The 18,422-nt window shown below is 56.0% G+C and overlaps 2 protein-coding genes and 1 non-coding gene across 7 annotated transcripts in view; all 3 read right to left on the bottom strand.

Annotated features, from left to right (window-relative positions):
- Positions 1 to 18,422, bottom strand: part of SGCD (sarcoglycan delta) — a 223,031-nt gene that overhangs the window by 66,831 nt on the left and 137,778 nt on the right. The gene's annotated exons all lie outside the window — the stretch shown is intronic.
- On the bottom strand, positions 11,450 to 12,941 carry LOC101541007 (60S ribosomal protein L39-like). Its single transcript, XM_055126796.1, has one exon. The coding sequence runs from the start codon at positions 12,824 to 12,826 to the stop codon at positions 12,671 to 12,673; it is 156 nt and encodes a 51-aa protein (XP_054982771.1). The 5' UTR covers positions 12,827 to 12,941; the 3' UTR covers positions 11,450 to 12,670.
- LOC129402758 (U6 spliceosomal RNA) lies at positions 15,119 to 15,225 on the bottom strand. Its single transcript, XR_008628803.1, has one exon. It is a non-coding gene; the product is annotated as a U6 spliceosomal RNA (small nuclear RNA).

Raw genomic sequence — 18,422 nt, 5'->3', positions numbered from 1 at the left:
GCCTAGCTCTGCACCTGGTGGGTAGGGCTTGACATACACACCACTAGAGGGCACGTGCGTGTCTGTGTGTGTGTGTGTGTGTGTGTGTGTGTGTGTGTGTGTGTACTAGCCAAGTCCAATTTGACTCAGAGGGCTGGGGGGGGCGGGGCGGAGACATGGAATCTGGTTGAATTCCTCTGACCAGCTGCACCCAGAGTCTCTCCATCCGCCCTCCCATCTGGACAACATCCAGCTTCAGCCTTTCGGAGCCTACAATTCTAAGTCGAAGCCCCCGTCTCAGTGAGGCAAGCGCAGGGCGGCGGGGACAGTCGCTGACAGCCTCCTGAGCTCGGCAAAAGCCTGAAGCAGGTCAAACTTCCTGCTCATCCGCTAGACGGTTTGATTTCGGCCCCTGGCTGGGTTTGTCAGGCTTCCTGCTTGCCCTTCCTTGTCTAGTTTGATTCCCTTCACTCTTGTAGTCACTCACTCGCTCATCCATGCATTGGCTGATCCACCCATCTATTAATCCATCCGTCCCCAGCGACCATCTGCTCACCCACCGTGGATGTGTCTGTCAATTCATAGATCCAGTCATGCACCGACTGACTGATTCATTCATCTATCCATTATCCACCCATCCATGCTTCCCCCGTCACGTATGAATCCATCTGTGCATTAGTCCATGTGCCCATCCGTGAATCCATCCATCCCTATGCTCACTCAGGGATCCACCAGTCACCGTCCATCCCCAATCAGCACCCGTCCATCCATGCGTAATTCAGGGAACTGTTCTTAGCCTTCCTGCCTTCCTTCCTTCCTTCCTTCCTTCCTTCCTTCCTTCCTTCCTTCCTTCCTTCCTTCCTTCCTCCCTCCCTCCCTTGCTTCCTCTTTCTTTCTTCCCTTCCTTCCTTCCTTCCTTCCTTCCTTCCTTCCTTCCTTCCTTCCTTCCTTCCTTCCTTCCTTCCTCCCTCCCTTGCTTCCTCTTTCTTTCTTCCCTTCCTTCCTTCCTACCTACCTTCCTTCCTTCCTTCCTTCCATCCTTCCTTCCTTCCCTCCTTCCTTCCTTCCTTCCTCCTTCCCTTTCCTCCTTCCCTTCCATCCTCCCTCCCTTCCTTGCTTCTTCTTTCTTTCTTTCTTTCTTTCTTTCTTTCTTTCTTTCTTTCTTTCTTTCTTTCTTTCTTTCTTTCTTTCTTTCTTTCTTTCTTCCCTCCTTCCTTCCTTCCTCCCTCCCTCCCTCCCTCCATCCCTCCTTCCCTTTCCTCCTTCCCTTCCATCCTCCCTCCCTCCCTTGCTTCCTCTTTCTTCCCTCCTTCTTTCCTTCCTTTCTTCCTCCTTCCCTTCCTCTTTCCCTCCTCCCCTTCTTTCCTTTCCTCCCTTCCTCCCTTTCTCCTCCTTTTCTTCCTTCTCTCCTTCCTTCCTTCCTCCCTTCCTTCCTACTCCTCTCTCCTTCCCTTTTCTTCTTTCTCCTCTATCCAACCATCCTTCCTTCCTCTCTCCTTCCTTCCTTCCTTCCTTCCTTCCTTCCTTCCTTCCTTCCTTCCTTCCTTCCTTCCTTCCTTCCTGACGGGGAGGGGTGCCCCGCGCTGAGGTGGCCCGAGAACAAGTGGCTTCTGGGGGAGGCGAGTTTGCCCGGGTGCGGCCCCCGCCCCCACCACACACAGAGCTGGGCCTGAGACTCGGCCTGGCCCCGGGTACGAGCTGCGGGAGCCCCTCACCCGCACACCCGTTGCCTGGAAAATGCAGATTTGAACCAGCGCCCGAGAGAACGTGCCTCATGAGCGCCCAGAGAAAGAGCCGGACACGCGCCATGGCAGCCCAGACCCCTGGGAGGCGCCTGCGAGGGCCCTGGCATGGGGGCTCCTAACTCGGGTCTCAGCAAGTGGCCCTGGTGGTGCCTGAGGTAGCTGCATGTCCAGCCCCACTCTGTGTGTGTGTGTGTGTGTGTGTGTGTGCGTGTGTGTGCATGCATGTGCGTGTATGTGTTGTGTGTGTGTGGTTTGGGAGGCCACACTGGGTGATGCTCAGGGCTGACTCCTGGCTCTGTGCTCAGGGCTGACTCCTGGCTCTGTGCTCAGAGCTCATTCCTGGCTCTATGCTCAGTCTGATTCCAGACTCTGTGTTCAGGGTTGCTCCTGGCTCTGTGCTCAGGACTGATTCCTGGCTCTGTGCCCAGGGATGACTCCTGGCTCTGTGTTCAGGGTTGGCTCCTTGCTCTGTGCTCAGGGCTGACTCCTGGCTCTGTGCTCAGGGATGACTCCTGACTCTGTGTTCAGGGTTTGCTCCTGGCTCTGTGCTCAGGGCTCACTTCTGGCGGTGCCCTGGAGGTCCCTATGCGATGCTGGGGATCAAACCTGGGTCAGCTGCTTGCAAGGCAAGTGCCCAGACCACTGGACTCTCTCTCTGGCCGCCAGGCCAGGCTTCTCGTGGCCATGAAGGACAGACTCAGTGCAGGCAGCAGGCTGGGGCGGGGCTGGCCGACGCGCCAGCACAGCAGAGGGCAAAGGAACAGTGGGGGTGAAGTCCGGGCTGGTTCGAGCCGGGCTGCTCCTTCCTTCCCCTTCGGCCCCCATCTGCCCCCTCCTGCACTGCGGGGGCCTCCCCCGTGGTCCCTGCAGGCAGAGTCCTCACTCCCCCCTGCGCCAGCCTTCACCCGGCCTCTGTCTGCTAACACCTTCCCCCGCGTTCCTCGGGCCCTTGGCCTGCCCCCCTGCGCCTTCCCTGTACGCCCATGGGCCTTCCCCGAGTCGAAGGCAGCGCTGAGAGCGGGCGGCATGGCCCCTGAGGCACCGGACAGCCGGCTGCTGGACGGCCTCCTGCCCTCGCACCCCCAGAGCCCGGACCCGGTGGGGACAGCGCCATGGAGGCAGAAGGGAGATGCCGGCTGAAGGGGCCGTGGGCACACTCAGACCCAACAGGTGCCCACCGAGCACGCAGGCTAAAGTGGTCCCCAGGGAGATGCAAAGTCACGTCCACAGAGGGGCGGTCGGGGCCACGTGGGGTCATGGTAATAAAGACGCAAGAGAGAAAACCAAGACCGTTGCTGCAAAGACACGAGTGCTTACTGTCACACACACACAGACACACACACACACACATACACACATCCCTACACATAGATACACTCACACGTACATACTCATATGCATAGATGCATGCTCATATGCACAAACACACTCATACACGAACACAGAGACACACAGTCAGACTCACACAGATGCTCTCATCCACACACATTCACAGGTATGCACACACGCATCCCTACACAGATATGCACATACACACACGCTCATGTGCACAGACGCATGCCCCTCTGCACACACTCAGACAAAGACACACATACAGACACATGCACTCATATGCTCATAGACACTCACACACGGACACAACACAACATACATGCACTCATATGCCTACAGACACATACTCATGCACACACTCATACAGACACATACTCATATATAGACACACACAAACATAGACACACACCTGCACACAGACACACACCCATACACTGACCCACATGCTTATGCACACAAGGACACATGCACACAGACACACTCATGCACAGACACACTCATGCACAGACACACACTCAGAGGCACGTGCACATACACACTCAAACACAGACATAGTCATACACAGACACACATGCAGACACGTGCACCCAGACACAGACCAACACACACACTCATATACACACCTGCACTGACGCAGACACAAACACACTCACACACACAGTCTTACACACACATACCCCCACTCATACACATACAGACACAGACACACATACACACACACACACACACTCACTCTCATACATGAGGAGATGCAGGACCTTGGCTCCTGACGGGGTCCCACGCGATCCGCCCAGTGGGAGAATCCCGGACCACCTACTCGGACAGTCCTCAACCTTCTCTTCTGGGTTTTGGGCCACACCTGGCCGTGCTCTGAGGCCTCTACGACGTGGCCAGAGGCCCAGGGCAGCCTCCTGGGCACCTCCCCTCAGAGGGGCCCCCGTGGACCCCGCCAGCCGCCCCGAAGCGTCCCACGGAGCACCGCGCGCAGCCCGCAGGCGAGTTCGCCGGGCCATTACGAAGAGCGCGCACGCTCTCAATTACACCTAAATTAAGATAAAGCAGTAACCTAGTTACGGTAACGGCGGCTTTATTTATAGGCAGCAATTTCATCTTTAATATGCAGCCGCCATCTGTAGAGCCACTTAGCCCCATCCATCCCATTTATGTCTTGATTATCCCCTTGTAAAAACACACGGCGCGCTCTCCGTTAGCGACGCGAAATGCCTTCTTTTGATACCACTTTTTTTTTTTTTGAGCTCAAAAAACGTCTAGGTAATTACAGGGGAGAGATACAGTTTTGGACTTAATGTTCTTCATCCATTATTTCCGGTAATAAAATTAACCATGATCTCGGTGGGGGGCGGGGGCCGGGGGGCAGGGGGAGTGCTGAGGGGTAGAACCGGGTATGGATTCGGGGGTGGTGGGTGGGAGTCGCTCTGTGGCTAGTTCTCTGCCCTGATGGAATCACTGGCTGGGAGGGCGGGCGGGGGCGGGGAGGAGGGGTCACTCTGAGGTCCCACGCATCGTATGCCGGACAGAAACATGGGACAGGACCAGGTCATCGTACACTGGAGGCGGGCAGTAGAAGCAAGATCAGGACACGTCATAACCTGCACCGGACACTGAGGGACAAGACGCGTGACCTCACACACAGGTCACGGGAGCGGTCTGGGTGCGGGGGAGAGCCTCCGAGCCAGCCACTCCAACCCTACCATACCATAACTCAAACTTCTCTTTTGGCTTTGGGGCCACACCCGGCGCTGCCCAGGGCTGACTCCCGCCTTGTGCTCAGGGGTCACTCCCGGCGGGACTCGGGGGACCCTATGGGATGCCGGGGAAGGAACCCGGCTTAGATGCTTCTGGGCAAAGCGCCCTCCTCGCTGTCCTATCTCGCCGGCCCCAACTGTAACTTCTCACGCGTCTGAGTTTTGTCTGAAAACCTTTCGTACAGGACTCAGGAGCCAAGGAGCGCGGGAAGAAATTCCCACCTGGGGTCATCCAAGGGCTGTGAGATCCCCCTCAGCCCCCTTACAGGGGAAGGATGACCGCCAATGCGGGCCAGTGGGGGAAGGGCGGGGGATACAGCGGTCATTTGGGGATGGCCACACCAGAGAAGCGCTTGGCCGTGCCCTGAAATGTCCAAAGCTGCCACCACGGCCACGTGGAGTCAGCACCTCCCCTCCCCTGCCCGGGCGCCCGGCAACATCTGGGAATGCATCACCCAGGGCTGCACCTTCCTAACGGCCCCCAGGGATGAGCGACCCAGATGCCCCATCTGACAGATGAACAAAGGTTTGTTCATCTGACAAACGGATGAACAAAGGGTGGCGCCAGCCAAGAGGAGGGGCAGTGCCTTGAGCACTGGGCGGGCGCTGGCTGTGACATGGACACAGCGTCGTGCCGGGCTGAGGGTCAGTGACCTCGCAGTGGTCAGTGTGGTGGGCCGGGGAGGGTGCTGGGCGTGGGGCGTGGGGGCTGGGGGCAGGGTGGGGGGTGGAAACGTTCTGGAATGAGAGAGGGCGATTACAGAACACTGCGAATGGACAAACTGCCACGGAAGGGTCCCCTTTAAAACAGTTACTTCTGGAGCTGGAGTGATAGCACAGCAGGGAGGGCATTTGCCTTGCACGCAGCCGACCCAGGTTCGATTCCCAGCATCCCATATGATCCCTGAGCACCGCCAGGGGTGGTTCCTGAGTGCAGAGCCAGGAGTGACTCCTGTGCATCGCTGGGTATGACCCAAAAAGCAATATATATATATATATATGTATATATATGTATATATATATGAATAAATAAATAAAACAGTTACTTCCCCTCCCTACCCCATCCTTTTAAATCGAATCACAGTGATATACACGTTTACAAAGTTGTTCGTGATGGGATTTCAGTCGCATGATGTCCCAACACCCATCCCTTCATCAGTGTACTTCTCCCACCAATACTGGTCCCGCTCCCCCACCCCACTGCCTCCCAGTATGGCAGGTGTCTGTCTGTCTGTCTCCCTCCCTCCCTTCCCCCTTTGGGGCTTTATGGTTTGCAAGACAGAGGTTATCAGGTATATCTCTTAACCAAAACAGTTTTTTTTTTTTTGCTTTCTGGGTCACACCTGGCGATGCACAGGGGTCACTCCTGGCTCTGCACTCAGGAATTACTCCTGGCGGTGCTCAGGGGACCATATGGGATGCTGGGCTGGGAATTGAACCCGGGTTGGCCAGGTGCAAGGTAAATGCGCTATCCGCTGTGGTATCACTCGAGCCCCAGAAACAATTACTTATTTTTTTTCTTTTTGGGTCACACCCGGCGATGCTCAGGGGTCAGTCCTGGCTCTGCACTCAGGAATTACCCCTGGTGGTGCTCAGGGGACCATATGGGATGCTGGGAATCGAACCCGGGTCAGCTGCATGCAAGGCAAATGCCCTACCCGCTGTGCTATCACTCCAGCCCCGGAAACCGTTACTTTTAAGGTGCATTTCGGCCCAGAGAGGTAGCACAGTGGGGAGGGCACTTGCTTTGCCAGCGGCTGACCCGGGTTCGATCCCTGGTACCTCCAAGACTCCCCGGAGCACCAGCAGGGGAGATCCCTCAGTGCAGAGCCAGGAGGAAGCCCCAAACCGCCGGGCATATGACTCTGAAAACAAGAGCCAAACTTCCACAACCAAGCTTCCACAGGTTCCCATCGAGGTGGCAGGCTGGGGTGGGGGTGTCGGGGGCTAAAACATTGGTAGAGAGAAAAATCACACAGGTGGTGGGATTGACGCTGGGACACAGTCTAAAACTCAACTAGAGGGGCCAGAGTGATAGCACAGCAGGGAGGGCATTTGCCTTGCACGCGGCCGACCCGGGTTCGATTCCCAGCATCCCATATGGTCCCCCAAGCACCGCCAGGAGTCATTCCTGAGCGCAGTGCCAGGAGTAACTGCTGTGCATCGCCGGGTGTGACCCAAACATCAAATAAATAAAAATAAAACTCAACTATGAATAACTTGGAAGATTCTGCTGTTGTAATAAAATTTGAAAAAAAAAATAAAAGAGGGGAAAAAGCTCCAAAGAAAATCAATCCCAAGCGTGCATGCATGCAGCCACGTGCCTGGGGAGATGCACTGTGTTTGCCATCTCGCTTCCCAACGGGGCCCGGGAAAACACAGATCCATCCCGTTCGGAATCCTGTCCTGTTGCTGGCAAAGCCAAGCACCCCTCTAAACTGTCGCCCGGGATCTGCCTTCTCGGAGCGGACGGCCAAGGCGGACGCACGTGCAGTCGTGTTTGGATTATTGCATCACAGCGAGGAGACAGCCCGAGTGATGCTCACGCACCAGACACAACAAGAGCCTGCAGTGTTGACCTCAGCAACCCGCCCCGCCGCCTCTCATTCCCCCAGGAGGACCCACTCGCCCCGCCTTCCCTGGTTCCCGGGGGGCGGGGGGGGGGGCGCACAGTAATGCGCATGCGCTTTGTCAGCCAAGCCGCTCCGCGGACTCCAAGGGACCGTGGATTTTTTTCACTCACGCTGCTTATTCGGTGGTGAAGACACTTCTCTGGAGCCTTGGTGAGGCTCGGCCCCGGGTGGATGGGGAGACCCAGAGACCCGATGGCTAAGATCCAAAGCAAGTTGGAAGCGCGGCAGCACGCGGTATGGACGGTGATGGGCGGGGCTGAAAGGGCAGCCCCGTTTCTGAGAACTTGTTTTTTTGTTTTTTTTTTGTAGGGAGTCCCTGTGAGATGGACCCTTACAAAGCTGTTCAGGCTCAGGTTTCAGTCACGTAGTGTTCCAACACCCGTCCCTCCACCAGGGTACATTTCCCAGCACCAGTGCCCCCAGGTTCCCTCCCATCACCCCCCCACCCTCCAAGAAGGGACCAGTCCAGTATGACAATAAGAGCTGGGAATAACCGCGGTGGCTAAGTACTGAGTGTTAAAAGGAGGTAAAGGTGGGGCTGGAGCGATAGCACAGCGGGGAGGGCGATTCCCAGCATCCTATATGGTCCCCTGAGCACCACCAGGGGTAATTCCTGAGTGCAGAGCCAGGAGTGACCCCTATGCATTGCCAGGTGTGACCCAAAAAGCAAAAAAAAAAAAAAAAAAGGAGGTAAGGGGATATACACAATAACCTTTCAGTGTCTGCATTGCAAATCACAATGCCCAAAAAGGGAGGGGGATGGAGGCAGGGAGGGAAGAAAGTGAGAGGGAGGGAGAGAGAAGAGAGAGAGAGAGGGAGGGAGGGAGGAGAGAGAGAGAGAGAGAGAGAGAGAGAGAGAGAGAGAGAGAGAGAGAGGGAGGATTTTTTTCATTTTGGGTTCAAGAGGTGTGTGTGTATATATAAATATATATACATATATATATTACTCTCTATGATTTGTTGCCTACCGTCTGAACTCCATCAAAAATGGTGTGGTAATTATAGAAAATGGGTAGGACACACCTCTCAGAGAGCCTGGCAAGCTATCAAGAGTATCTCGCCCACACGGGCAGAGCCTGGCAAGCTCCCCGCGGTGTATTCGACATGCCAAAAACAGTAACGATAGGTCTCATTCCCCTGACCCTGAAAGAGCCTCCAATTGTTGGGAAAGACGAGTAAGGAGAGGCTGCTAAAATCTCAGGGCTGGGAGGAGTAGAGACGTTACTGGTGCCCACTCGAGTAAATCGACAAACAACGAGATGACAGTGACAGTGACAGTGACTTTTTGGGTCATCACACCCAGCAATGCTCAGGGGTTACTCCTGGCTCTGCACTCAGGAATCACTCCTGGTGGTGCTTGAGGGACCCTACGGGATGCCGGGGATTGAACTCGAGTCAGCTACGTGCAAGGCAAACACCCTCCCCGCTATGCTATTGCTCCGGCCAAACCCGTGAACTTTTTCACACCTGCAAAACTCCTTTGGTTTAAGACGTGCCTTACGTTGGGGCTGGAGAGCCAGGACTGAGGGGAGGGTGTTAGTCTGGGAGTAAACCCTGAGCACGGCTGGATGTGACGCCCCAAACAAGAGAGCTGGGAGCAACAGAAGCCAGGACTCTTGCCACAACCTTGGTCCCTTTTTCATCCCGACTGAGGTTCAGCTCGGGAAGAAGCGAACATCTTTTTGAGGCGCTTCCACTCCCTGAGGAAGGCCCTGTGGGGATTCGTGGGCTGCCTGAACAACATGCAAGGTCAGGGGCTGGCCCAGGTATGTGACCTCTCTGCAAGAGGGAACCGAGAACAGAGACGCCAGGACACTTGATCTGGGGCACACAGCCCTGTGCATCCGTATCTGTGCCTGAGACCCCGGGCCTCTGGGACATAGCTGGGGTGTGACTTGTGGCAACGGGATCCCCGTGCCCCTGGTGTAGGGTGATCCTGGGGATTTTCCACACCGAGACATATATCACTGTCACTGTCATCCCCATTGTTCATTGATTTGCTCGAGCAGGCACCAGTAACGTCTCCATTCGTCCTTGTTGCTGTGTGTTAGTGTAGCCTGACAGCGTACTGGGGGCTCTTTTTAGGATCAAGAGAATGAGGACTGTTGTTACTGTTTTTGGCATATCAAGTACGCCACAGGTAGCTTCCCAGGCTCTGCCATGCAGGCGGGATATTCTTGGTAGCTTGCCAGGCTCTCCGAGAGGCATGGAGGCAAGAGAGAGGGACTGATTTTATATATATATATATATATATATATATATATATATATACACACACACACACACATACACACACACACATATATATAACAGTAATAACAAGTCTCACAATTGAGATGTTACTGGAGCCCACTTGAGCAAATTGGTGAGCAATGGAATGACAGTGATATATATGTGTGTATATATATATATATATATATATATATATATATTTGAAGTTTCTGATTTTGCGCGACTTTGTGACTGAGAACTCTGGGTTCAACAGGACCAGGAACGGAGATCCTCTGCCTGTATCCCCCTGTCTCTGGAACTCAGCAGTCACACCCATAAGCCACCCCTGGCTGGTGCCAGATAATCTCGTCATCGGCCACCATCCAGATCGCATGTCCTTCTCTCCCGGAAGGAAGCAACATGATGCTCACCATAACCATGCCGCCGCCAGGCCCCAGCTGTTTCACATGGGGCGCCCCAGAGGGGGATGGGTAAGAGCCCTCTCCACCCCAAGGGACCCAGCCCCGCCCAGCAACCGAAAACCTCCAGAACTCAACTGCCCGCCCTGCTCACGGCCGCTGTCCACATGCTCAGGCCGAGCCTCACCCACGAGTGAACCTATTCCTGGACCACACAGCCACAAATGCATTCATGGGACCTTTCACAGGACACGCCCTAACCATACTCCAAGAGTACTGCACCCCATTTGATGGGATTCAAAAAAGGAAGCAACCAACCTTAGAGGGAAATATTATACTATTTCAGTTCTTCTTTGTGGCAGGGATTGGGGTTCGGGATGGAAACACCTGAAATATGGTGGTGGGAAGGTGTCATGGCGGTGGGATTGGTGCTTGAATATTAAACGTAAACAAATACTGTGAACTACTTTTTAAAAATTTTTTTGCTTTTTGGGTCACACCCAGCAATGCACAGGGGTTACTCCTGGCTCTGCACTCAGGAATTACTCCTGACCGTGCTCAGGGGGCCATACGAGATACTGGGAATTGAACCCGGGTCAGCCGTGTGCAAGGCAAATGCCCTACCCGCTGTGCTATTCCTCCAGCCCCTATTGTGAACTACTTTATAAATAAAAAAATTTTAAAAAAAGAAGTTTCTGATCTGGCTGTGTGTGGAAATGGGGGTAAGGCATGTGTGGGATTGCCCTGGGTGGCCGCCGTGTGCTGGACACCAGTCAGCCATGACCACCCCAAGGGGGCACTGCCACCCTCATCCTCTCGGAGACTGGCCCAGCACAGTGCCCACCCTCTGCAGGGGCGTGGCAGCTCGCCATGTGAGGAAGGCAGCCCAGCCTCCCATATGCACCTCTCAGGAACCAGAAAAAAATTCCCACTCCATACTTCCTGCCAAGCTCTGGGACCTGGCCAGTGCCCCCTGCCCACTAGGGCCCGGCAGAGGCGGGAGCAGGCGCAGACCCCTGAGCCTGGGTACCCAGGGACCCAACCCCAAGCAGCAATCCGGACACAGGACTGTCCATCGGCTGAGCACAGCAGACCCGCCTCCCTCAGCGCTTCCTACCCTTTTGTGAGCTTGGGGTGTAGACACCTGGGGACCCCACCCCCATCACGGGCATTCTGCACTCCCTGGCCGCTCCGCCCACCTGGGACCCCATTTCTGGTGGTCAGGGCCATACTGACTCCGCGACCAGTCGCTGAACAGAGCAGAATGGGGGTGGGGGTGGGGTGTGGTGGGGGTCTGTTCCGGAACGGGCATCTTGACCTGCGGGGTCAAGACCGAGACAAACGCATCAAAGAAACCCTCCACACTTTTAATTTTTCTTCAAAAACAAAAAGCTTCATTTTTGGGGTCCCAAGAACAACAACAAAAAAGCGATTCCAAGAGGAAACTATTTCCCCCTCCCCGGCAAATAGGAACAACAGGAGAATAACAGGCAGCTTTCTCCCCAGGGAAGGACCAGACGGTGGGGGGTGGGGATCTGGGGGTCTGGTCGGGAGTCCCCGCCGTCCACCTCCAAGAGCGGGGGTGGCCGGGGAGAAGGGGTGTCGCCCCCGCTAGAGTGTGGGTGTCTCTGACTCAGCCTCCTGACCCGCACAGCCAGACGCCCCGAGACTCGTGGTTCTGGCAGGGGGCACACGGGTCGGTGGCGCTGGGGACACACGTGCGCATCTCACTGGTCTCGGTCCCGTCCGCAGGCACTGAGGGGTGTGGCTGCCAAGAGGCCGGTGTTCCTGGAACTGAACCCCTCTTCCATCTCGATTCCGGGGTCTTTCCTAGAGCCACGCTGGTGGTGTCCACGCTGGGGGCGCACGTGCGCACCTCACAGGTCTCAGCTCCGCCCGCTGGCGCGCAGAGGTGGGGGAGTGCAAAGAAGCGGCCAGTGTCCCCGGAATGTACCCCCGCCCCAGCCTTGATCTCACTTTTCGAGGGTCTTTCCTCTAGACTCGCGGCTCCGGCGGGGACCACGTAGTGACGATGGTGCTAGAGGCGGTGGCGCAATGACCGTTTTCTCCAGGGAGCTCCGCGCATCTGCAGGCACGCAGGCGGACGCAAGCGCGTGCAGGAGGGGGGCTGGTGTCTTCGGGAGCCCTCGTACCCCCGTATCCTCCTTTCTACCATCTTTCCTAGATCCGTGCACGCTGACACCCCCGGGGTCTCCTGGAGGCGACGGTCCCCGTCGGGGGTCGCGGGGCAGCGGGGGCGCTGAGGGGCGGCAATGCTGGAGGCGCCGCTGTGCCGGGGTGTGCCAGAGGCTCGGGCGCCGCCGCGGGGACCCTTCCCCAGAGGGGTGGGCGAGGCGAAGGCGGGGGCCAAGGCGGGGAGGGTTGGGGTCAGTGGGGTCGAGGCCCGGGTGCGGGGGCTGGGGGAGCGCTGCCGGTGAACATCTTCATCACCATCTGGGCTTTAAAAAAAACAATTTTTTTTTTTGGTGTTTTGTTGCTTTCTTCTCCTGGCGGGCACAGACGGCCTCGAGGCGGGCAGCAGCCCCGGACCCCGCGTGCGCGCCCCCCAGCCCAGGGCGCGCGCCTCACAGCCCCAGCTTGGTTCTCCGCCAGTGCCGCCTTTTGGAGTTGTAGCGGATCGTGTTGCCCGTCTTCATCCGGATCCACTGCGGGATGGGGCGGTTCTGCTTCTGCTTCTTGGCCAGGAACCGCTTGATCCGGGACGCCTTGTAGGAGGCCATGGCGAGGCGGCGCAACGCAACGGTCGGGCGCGGAGCGACGGAGACACGGCGCGGAGGGGCCTCAGGGATAACGGCTTTTCGGTGCGCGCTGGCCCACTGCGCATGCGGGCGCAGGGCGTTCTCACGCTTGTTACCAAGCAACGCCGAGACGCGCGCTCCCCGCCCCTCCCTCCCGCACATGCGCACTTGGCCTCACGTGGCCCTGCAGTGCGTCCACGCTATGCACGGTCAAGGGCTGGGCGGGCAGAAGCAGAGCAGCCTCCTGACAAGTGCGCAGGTGACGGCTTCTGCTTTAAGGCTCACTCCTGTTTTCTTTTGCTCTGTTTGTGTTTTGTTGTTGTTGTTGTTGTTGAGGGGGGGACCCAAACTCCAAAGTGCCTCGTCCTTCTTCTGTTCCGCCCACAAACGAGCCCAGGGCTGGAAGCTGTGCCAGGTGCCAGATGCTCCTGGGGGAGCCGGTGGCCAGTGGAGTGGGTGTAGGTGCGCATGCTCTCTGCGCCCCGGCTGGCCCCAGTGGCTGCAGCCCCAGCTCATCCGTGGGCCCCCCATGGGGTCCTTCCCGGCTTCCTCGCCCCTCCACCCATTTTTCCACCGGAGACGCAGCCCCGGCGGCTTTTCCCAGAAATGTTTTTCTGCGGGGGCTTCTGTGCAAGGTGGCAGAGGGTGGCCCAGGTGTCCTTCGGGGTCTTGGAGGAACCCCAGGCCTGTGCGCAGAGACCTCCCCTCCCTCTCCTTCCTGGCGCCCCGAGGAAACCGTCTTTATCCGTCATACTGGTCTCAGCTGGAAGGAGGGGAAGTGGCTCGGCAGGGCTGGGCGCAGGCTTGAGATGAGGGATCCAACCCCAGCTAGGTGGGGTCCGCAGCACCAGCAGCGGAGACCCCCTGAACTGAGCCGGGCATAAGCCCTACCCCCCTGGGTGTGGCCCAAACACATATAACAATGAACAAAAAAGATAGGTCTACATCACTCCTCCCCTCCTCCCCACGCCACTATCCAGAAAAAAAAAAAAACCACTGGGAAGGAAACAGCGCAAGAGAAATCAGTCATGGGATCAGAGCAATGAAGTGATCTAGCACAGCGAGGAGGGCGTTTGTCTGCCTTGCACACGGCCCACCCGGGTTGAATCCTTAGCATCCCATATGGTCCCCCAGCAGCGCCAGGGATAATTCCTGAATGCAGAGCTAGGGGTAACCCCTGAGCATCGCCGGGTGTGACCCAAAAAGGAGGAAGAAGAAAGGAGAGAAGAAGGAGGAGGAGGAGGAGGAGGAGAGGAAGGAGGAAGAGGAAGAGGAGGGAGAAGGAAGGAGGAGGGAGAAGGAGGGAGGAGGGAGGAGGAGGAGGAGAAGGAGGAGGAGGAGGAGGAAAAGGAAAAGGAGGAGGAGGAGGAGGAGGAAGAAGAAGAAGAAACTGGAAGCTTGCCAATTGTGGGGAAGGGGGCTAGGTCAGGGAAGGGTCCACTATGATAATGACAGAGGGAAGTGGTCTCTGGGGTGCTGGAAGGGGGTAGAGTGGTCCGCAGGATACCCAGTGAGTAACATAATGGTATGATTAACCACGGTGCCTAAATGGGAGGAAAGGAAAAAGAGGCTGCCATGGAGGCAGGTCGGGTGCGGGCGGGAAACTGGAGACATGGGTGAGGGAAGTGGGCACTGGTGAAGGGGTTGGTCTTGGGACATTGTACGGCCAGGAAACCACGTGTAACTAATTCACAGCGATTCGATACCAAATCATCATTCTATCTTTTAAATCACCGGGCAGAGATAGACGAGGCTCTGGTTTCACCTCTGCTTCTGTTGCCCTGGGGGTCCATGGGCAGAACAGACCCAAGGACAGGAATTAAGTCCGTTTTGCTGACTGTGCCTTTTTCTTTTTCTTTTTTTTTTTTTTTGGGAAACGTATTGTTTATTTATTGTTAACATTTTCATATTTATTCTTTTTTTTAATTTAAATTTATTTATTTTTAATTAGAGAATCACCGTGAGGGTACAGTTACAGATTTATACACTTTTGTGCTTATACTTCCCTCATACAAAGTTTGGGAACCCATCCCTTCACCAGTGCCCATTCTCCACCACCCGTAAACCCAGTGTCCCTCCCACCCTCCCCAATCCCATCTCCCCCCCACCCCACCCTGCCACTGTGGCAAGGCATTCCCTTCTGTTTTCTCTCTCTAATTAGCTGTTGTGGTTTGCAATAAAGGTGTTGAGTGGCCGCTGTGCTCAGTCTCTAGCCCTCATTCAGCCCGCAACTCCCTTCCCCCACATGGCCTTCGAATACAATGTAGTTGGTGAAAAAATATGGAACGCTTCACGAATTTGCGTGTCATCCTTGCGCAGGGGCCATGCTAATCTTCTCTGTATCGTTCCAATTTTAGTATATGTGCTGCCGAAGTGAGCACTGTGCCTTTTTCTTAAAATGAAGTTGAATTGTGTGTGTGTGTGTGTGTGTGTGTGTGTGTGTGTGTGTGTTTACAGAAACCAAGGGAATTCCTGATGCGTTTCCAAAGTAAAACGTGTCTTGGGCGCCTGTGAAATTCTTAAATAGAGTGATTCAGGGGGACACACCCACTGATGATATTGGGGGTGGGGGTCACACCAGGGCTTACCCTGGCTCTGTGCCCAGGATTACTCCTGGCGGGCTCCGGGGACTTTATAGGGTGATGGGGACTGAACCTGGGTCTGCTGTGAGCAAGGCCAATGACCTCCCCGCTCTGGTCCCCGGACTGAATTTTTTAAAAAATTTCCCTCCAAATATAGACTCTCTTTGGACAATCTTCATGCATTCCTGACTTTTCAGACACGAAAGGCAATTCTTATCAAAGCTATAGGCGGAAAGATACTTCCCCCCAAAAGCGGAATCTTAGAACCAACAACATTAGCCTTGGCTGATGGGGAGGGAAGGGAGTAACAGGACGTCACTTTTTTCTTTTTCTTCCAAGTTCAGCAGAATCACAGGGTTAAAGCCAAGGAGAAGAGAAACCGGAAGTGCCAGCGGATGGACATACAGACATACAGACCCCACAGACCCCTTCGGGCGCAAACCCGTGTTTCTCTTCACATTATTCAAAAGCCACGGACGTTCCCACCAGCATGAGTGAAACTGACCCCAGGGTCAGGACCCCTGGATTTTGACCTGTGTCCACCTGCACCATGGCACCGGGGAGGGAGGGGGATGACGCCCTGCCCTTCGCTCTGGCGGGAAAGGAACTGAAAATCTCATGAAGCCACGTGTTCTGCAATGTGGAGGGGCGCTCAGGCTGAGCACGGGGGTGGCAGGAAGCTGCAATAACACAGGCAGGAGCTGGGAAGAGCAGCCCACCCACAGGGATGGCAGAGTGGGGGGTTGGAGGTGCAAGTATTGTGGCAACCTGCGAGAGCCACTTCCTTCCTTCCTTCCTTCCTTCCCTCTCTCCTTCATTCATTCCTTTCTTCTCTCCCTCCTTCCTTCCTTCCTTCCTTCCTTCCCTCTCTCCTTCATTCATTCCTTTCTTCTCTCCCTCCTTCCTTCCTTCCTTCCTTCCCTCTCTCCTTCATTCATTCATTCCTTTCTTCTCTCCCTCCTTCCTTCCTTCCTTCCTTCCCTCTCTCCTTCATTCATTCATTCCTTTCTTCTCTCCCTCCTTCCTTCCTTCCTTCCTTCCTTCCTTCCCTCTCTCCTTCATTCATTCATTCCTTTCTTCTCTCCCTCCTTCCTTCCTTCCTTCCTCCCTTCCCCCCTCCTTCCTCCTCCTTCCTTCCTTCCTTCCTTCCTTCCTTCCTTCCTTCCTTCATTCTTTCTTCCCTCCCTCCTTCCTTCCTTTACTCCATCCCTACACCCTTCACTCTTTTCTTCCTTTCTTCCTTTTTTCTCTCCGTCTCTCCTTTCTCCTCTCTTTCCTTTCTTCCTTCCTTTACTCCCTCTCTCCCTGCCTTTCTCCTACTTTTCTTCCTACTCCCTCCCTTGATTCCCTCCATCCTTCCCTCTCTCCTTCCTCCCTCCTTTTTTATTTTTTTGGTGAGGGTGCATAACTGGCAATGCTCAGAGGTTACTCCTGGCTCTGTGCTCAGGAATTACTCCTGACAGTGCTCGGGTGACCCTATGGGATGCTGGAGATCGAAGCTGGGTTGTTTGTGTGTGTGTGCGCATGAGGCAAACGCCCTCCCTACTGGTCTATCGCTCCAGCCTCTCTGAAACATTCTTGTCACTGGACAAGGTAACACAAAGACCCAGATTGCCTATAAGACGGCCCAGAGAATGAGCCAGTCCCACACTAAGTTCCTCCTGAGCTGGGCGGCGTCTCTCGCTTCTCCTCTCCAGCAAACTCTCCTGTTGCCTGACTCTGAGCCGGCCTGTCTTCATGACTCAGCCTCTTTCCCTCCCAGAGCCCAGGCGCCGTGGCCAAACACAGAGGCTCGGTCTCACGGCTTCAGCATCAGTGATCGGGGGCAGGGGCCCGGCCCTTGGCTGGGCACTGGGGGTGTGGGTCGGCGAGCAGGCCAAAGGTCACAAGCCTGTGCCCCTCCAACAGAGTCCCATGTGGCCGGCCTGAATGGAACCATGAGCACGATGAGAGAGAGAGAAAGAAAAGAGCCACTGTTTTCTATTTCAAAGGAGAACGCTTTGAACGGTGCAGTCTGGTCTGCGGCTCTCACGGCAGGCCTGGGGACTGCACACCCCCCCGTCCCCTGGGGTCCACACAGGGCGGGCGGGCCCAAGTCACGGTCACACAGAACCTTCCCCGCCCAAGGCCACAGGGTCAGCGACAGGCCTGATGCCCAGCAACTTGAGACTCAAGAACCATCTGGCTAGGGCTTCCAGAAGCTTCTGGAAGAGTCACAAAGGCCCCCACACTACCCCCTTCCAGAAAATAAAACGCTGACGGGAGAACATAGCCAGCCTCCACGCCAACATGCTGGTGCTACTCAGGGGTGGGGGGTGGGGGGTGGGGTGGGAGGGATGACCAGGGAAGTCGCCAGAAAGGGAAAAATGTGCTACCAACAGCAGGTCGGAGGGAGAGTCCCTCGGGGAGGGCAGTTGTCTTGCACACGGCCTTCCCGGGTTCGCTCCCCACGTGCCCTGCCCCCTCCCCGTACCCCCCAGCACCGCCAGGAGTGATTCCTGAGCACGGGACCAGGAGTAAGTCCTGAGCATCTCAGGGTATGCGGCCCCCCCAGCCCGCGGCCAGACAAAAAAAAGGGATTTAACCTCAGAAAACGCTCGCTTAACATGGCAGATGGGCGTCTTGGGCATTGATGACGGACATGCCCCAACGCTGACCAACCGGGTCAGTGCCCAGCCGCTGGCCAAGGGGCCCGGACTCCTTGTTTGCCGGTTCTGCGGAAGCCACTATGACTGAGGGCGCCCCTCACTGTGCAGGGCGATCGGTGCTCGGGTTGGGGGTTCACGGGTTCTGGTTATTCTCCGAGCTGAGCCACCCTGGGGTGGGATTTCCGGGGCCCTCGAAACTGACACTCAGGGGGCTGGAGCGATAGTACAGCAGGGAGGGCGTCTGCCTTGCATGCAGCTGACCCGGGTTCGATTCCCAGCATCCCATATGGTCCCCCGAGCACCGCCAGGAGTAATTCCTGAGTGCAGAGCCAGGAGGAACCACTGTGC

This window comes from Sorex araneus, chromosome 2 (genome assembly GCF_027595985.1).
Source record: "Sorex araneus isolate mSorAra2 chromosome 2, mSorAra2.pri, whole genome shotgun sequence".
NCBI lineage: Eukaryota > Metazoa > Chordata > Mammalia > Eulipotyphla > Soricidae > Sorex > Sorex araneus.
This window is presented reverse-complemented; position numbering and strand designations above follow the sequence as displayed.

What these genes read in the sequence shown, in the direction of transcription:
- LOC101541007 (XM_055126796.1), bottom strand. Translation starts at nt 12,826, where the DNA reads ATGGCCTCCTACAAGGCGTCCCGGATCAAGCGGTTCCTGGCCAAGAAG.